General features: G+C 39.2%; 2 protein-coding genes across 2 annotated transcripts; both read right to left on the reverse strand.

Moving 5' to 3' along the window:
• Positions 1-883: 883 nt before the first annotated feature.
• Positions 884-1774, reverse strand: LOC120290955 (polygalacturonase-1 non-catalytic subunit beta-like). Its single transcript, XM_039307857.1, has one exon. It carries the CDS (start codon positions 1693-1695, stop codon positions 1057-1059), a length of 639 nt encoding a protein of 212 aa, XP_039163791.1. The 5' UTR covers positions 1696-1774; the 3' UTR covers positions 884-1056.
• LOC104435630 (polygalacturonase non-catalytic subunit AroGP2) lies at positions 1734-3097 on the reverse strand. The gene is made up of 2 exons (XM_010048340.3): positions 2973-3097; positions 1734-2114 (listed from the first exon to the last, which is right to left on the reverse strand). Exons 1-2 carry the CDS (start codon positions 3045-3047, stop codon positions 1734-1736), a joined length of 456 nt encoding a protein of 151 aa, XP_010046642.3. The 5' UTR covers positions 3048-3097.
• Positions 3098-4254: the final 1157 nt, after the last annotated feature.

The raw sequence follows: 4254 nt of genomic DNA on the forward strand, positions 1-4254 counted from the left end.
AAAAAAGGGAAATTGGTCAATTTTCAAATAGTTAGGGACTAGATGGAAAAAATTCATGGACCAAATTGAGCAAATCGAAAGCTTAAGGATGAAATTGAACATTAGATGAAAGTTCAAAAAAAAAATTGAGCAAATCGAAAGCTTAAGGATGAAATTGAATATTAGATGAAAGTTCAGAGACCATTTGTGACATTTCCCCTTAATAAAACCAAAGAATAACTTTCGGTGAAATATATTTCATTAATAGAGCAATTCCAACGAAACAAAAATAAATTTAGTTTTTACATTTTTATCATATGAGAATCATTCATGTGAAGTTTTTAGGATTTTAGAAGTCTAATCTCGTATTATGGGTTCTTATTGAATTATCTTTTTCCAATGACAAACGCTTAAAAAAAGCAAAAAGAAAAAAAGGAAAAAAAGAAAGCAATGATCTGATGATATGTAGTTTATGTAACCGAGAAAGTGCAAACAAAAGATAAATGCAGAAAAGTTGAAAAGCAAAATTCAGAGGGAGAAAAAGTGAGAAGTGCCACTTCAAGATTGAACCGGGCAGCTCTTGTCGTTCAATGTCAAGTGTATAAAAATGATCACGTTGGGACTCCCAACCACTGGGCCACTTGAACTATTTTTGCAGCTTTTCACTTTTTTCTTTTATAAAAATCAACTGCATTCTTATTTATCTCTCGTTTATATAATAATAGTACTGTGAAAATAGTTATTGGTCCTCGTCGAAAGTTGAAGAAAATTCTCGAAGATAGTAACGCAAATCGAGAAATAGGAAGATCTCTAAGCACAAAGGACAGAGAATGCAAAACACTTGAACATCTACTCAAATCACCAAAAAAAAAAAAAACACTTGACATTTACTGACCATAACAACTGTCTCACACCAAACACAAACACGTTTTTATTGATATCAGATTCAGATACTATATTACATTGTAATGCAAAGCAAGAGAGGCTTTCGGTTGGAGGTAGCTAAAGACCAAGTTCTATCTTGATCACCAGGCCAAACCCATGTTTATTCCATCTTGACCACACTTCTTTCTTCCATTATGACTTGGCAATTGTCCATATCATGTTATTCTCATTCATCCAATGGCAGACCTCGATCTGGCCAGGACCCGATCCAAGCAACAGAAATGACTCGTGGGTAGGGCTCCAAGCTGATGTGTCCATATGACAGATGGCGACACCGTGATTGATCTTAGCCTTGGATTTGGGATCTAGAATGTCTGCTTCGTAAACTCGGACGTTTGGAAATGAATGACAGTGATAGACAATGTAAGGAAATAGACTCTGGTGACAGGCCACGGGCTTGCTCACTTCGCTGCCCTCGATCCTCTTGACCACCCCGATCAAGACCTCCTGCTTCGACCCTCTGGCACTCTCCGTGGATCGGACCATGACGTCATGACCCAAAACCGAGGTGGCGAAGTCGATCATATCCTCGATGGAGGCCACACACCTCTTGGTCTCGTGTTGGAGTGCTGCACCCTCGCACTCGCCTAGCGTTTGCGCCATGATCTTCCCCGTAGCGGAATTTTCAATAGCTTGGAAGATTTGCTTCAGCTCAGCGAGCTTCGATGTTGAGAACGGCAGTTCGGAGGAAATGCAGCGAGGCAAAAATGACGTTTTGGGAAAGTTATCCCGGAGGTCGGGCATTGGCATCACATTCCCGCTCTTCAGCATCGACTCTCGAAAGAACAAGCCCTGCTCCACGCCCCCATTTACTTTCTTGTCATCAGTTGCCACAATTGTATCGGAGGAGAGGGGGTGCCGGGGGCGCTGGGGCCCCATTTTATGTTGTGTGACACCTGCGTCGCTGCGACCCCAGAAGATGATGAGTTCACGAAGCAGAGCAATTGCGCCTCCTCGCAGAACGATAGGAGGTGGTCAGAGATGGCGCCTTTGGCAACGAGTTCGGCGAAGATGGTCGCTGACGTGGCCGTCAGAGGGGACGCTTTGGAGAAGAGGATTGGTGGCTTGGGAAGGTTGTTGGTGATTTGCTTGTTCCAGTAATGGACAAGGTATGCTTTGGGAGAGATCGAGTTAGCCTCGCCGGCGAGGGAGTCGGCCCCGGGAGTGGCCCTAGCGACATTGGTGAGGACCTATCGCAGGACAATCCACAAAAGAAAATCAAAGAGTGACTGTGAGCTAGAAGTTTATATAATCACGATTAGAATGGACATCATGGACTTAAGTAACCGTGTAATGACATAATTATGGAAGTAAAATAGACATACGGAAAAATTGTAACGAACATGCAAAAAAGTACAAGTCACGTGACACGAAGTTAGAACCGCATAATAGCATGATTGGAATTATCTTTACAATGAACATAGGAATAATTTATTCCTAACAATCATTAACGTATGTTATCTGATGCTCGTGTCTAGAGGTAGTAACGTCATGCTCAATCATTTAAAATGACTTTCGCAAATTACATGCTTTCATATTATCAAAGCATTATATGTTCACTTGATTATCCAAGTTTTATTCACATTTCTTTGTTAGCCTAAAGAACACATAAACACAATTGATCTCCTAACATGCGTTAAGATAACACAAATGAGATATATATAATATTATGAGGTTTAATTTTGATACAAACTAGCATGCTTAGCTTCTTGCATGCGTAAATTAAATCGAATAGTTCTTATAAAGCCTGGGCTCCCATTTGATCCGATAGCCTGTGCACTCTAAACCAGTATAGAGAGATTGGGTTAACAAATAATGGATGAGAAGTAATTGCCAATGGAGTAAATGGCCGCAAATTTTTTTCAGCAATTCTTAGGTAAGAAGTGTATACTAATTAAGCGCGAGATATCGAATTAAACATATAGCCCTGTCTTTGCATGAAAACAGAGAGAGAGAGAGAGAGAGAGAGAGAGAGAGAGAGAGAGAGAGAGAGAGAGAGATGAGCAGTTGGGTACGCATGGAGAGTGAAAGCTTGACAAATTACTGACATGGAGAGAAGAGAGGAGGAGGAGGAGGTGGAGGACGAGGGAGGTGAGAGCCATCGTGCTGAAACTGTTGTGCATGTATTTGTTCAATCAGGGAGCGGAAATGCTGATGATTGTCGAAGGGTTTGGTCGATCGAGCCAGAAATTTATAGGACCAGAGACTCGATAAGGACAAAATGGATAAAGCGAAAGGAACAAAACCACTGTGTTTCTAGTTCAACTTGCAAATGGGTTCCCTTTATAATTACAAATAAGTATTTGGCGTCGTTTGTGGGGACTACTCCCGCTGGATTCTCGCTTTCCCAGATGAGTGATACAATTTTTTTTTTGTGTTTTTATATTTTGAAAACAATATGGATTATATTTGTTATAAGTTAAGAAATTACATCTATTGTTGCATAAAATAGGATCGAATATTTACTGCCGTTTTGTTTGTTTAAAATGGGAGTCATCCTTTAACTTCAGTCCGAACTGATTGCTTGTAAATGGTTTGTGAAACCTTCTATGAAAGAATCACAAAAATGTTTATCATTTATGAATGTGGTTTTTGAGGCGCTTTGATATATATATATGTGTGTGTATTTATCGAATGGTGAAATGTTGTGATTTGGTTATTAAACCTAAATTATGAGAAGGGTTTTGATTTTAATTGTGGATTTTTGGAGATTAAGGTTAATTATGCTTAGTGTCTTTGTAAATCCATTGAGGGCATGTAGATATGCGCATACTAATTTAGAATATTTTTATGGGTTGAGCTACCGACTAATAATAGATGAAAACCTAATTAAGGGAAATTTTGGTTGCCCTGTCACGAACATTATGCGTGATCACTGATGCAAAAATGTAATTGAGTTCTAAGAATCGTCAAAATGCTACAATTAGGTCCTTCCACCAATCAGTTCAATTTGGCTTATTATTTTATTAAGATACATGCATTTATCAAGTGCCACATTAGAAAAAAAAATTCGAAAATTTAAAAAGATAAAATTTTAAAATTAAAAAAAAATGAATAGAAAAGGATGATAGGGGGAAAAAGAACAAAAACTAAAAAAGGGGGCAAGATATTGCACTTGCATGAAGATGACTCCCCTTCTCCTTCACCCGTTTCCTTCCACATGGGGTTTTTATTGGGAACTATTGCAAAGCTCCTCCTTGATAGAAGGCGAAATCAGACCAGAAAAAGAGAGGATGATGTCGTTGCCCTAGCGTAGACATCTACACCTTCCGCCTGAATTTTTTTTTTGGTTTATTGCTATGTTCGCGAACGTAGGAAGTCTTTTTCAAA

The sequence above is a fragment of the Eucalyptus grandis genome, chromosome 2 (genome assembly GCF_016545825.1).
Source record: "Eucalyptus grandis isolate ANBG69807.140 chromosome 2, ASM1654582v1, whole genome shotgun sequence".
Lineage (NCBI taxonomy): Eukaryota > Viridiplantae > Streptophyta > Magnoliopsida > Myrtales > Myrtaceae > Eucalyptus > Eucalyptus grandis.

Coding starts and splice junctions, on each gene's coding strand:
- LOC120290955 (XM_039307857.1), bottom strand. CDS start 1,695: ATGCTGAAGAGCGGGAATGTGATGCCAATGCCCGACCTCCGGGATAAC.
- LOC104435630 (XM_010048340.3), bottom strand. CDS start 3,047: ATGCACAACAGTTTCAGCACGATGGCTCTCACCTCCCTCGTCCTCCAC. Junction 2,115..2,972: donor TCCTCCTCTCTTCTCTCCAT/GTCAGTAATTTG, acceptor GTCCTGCGATAG/GTCCTCACCAATGTCGCTAG.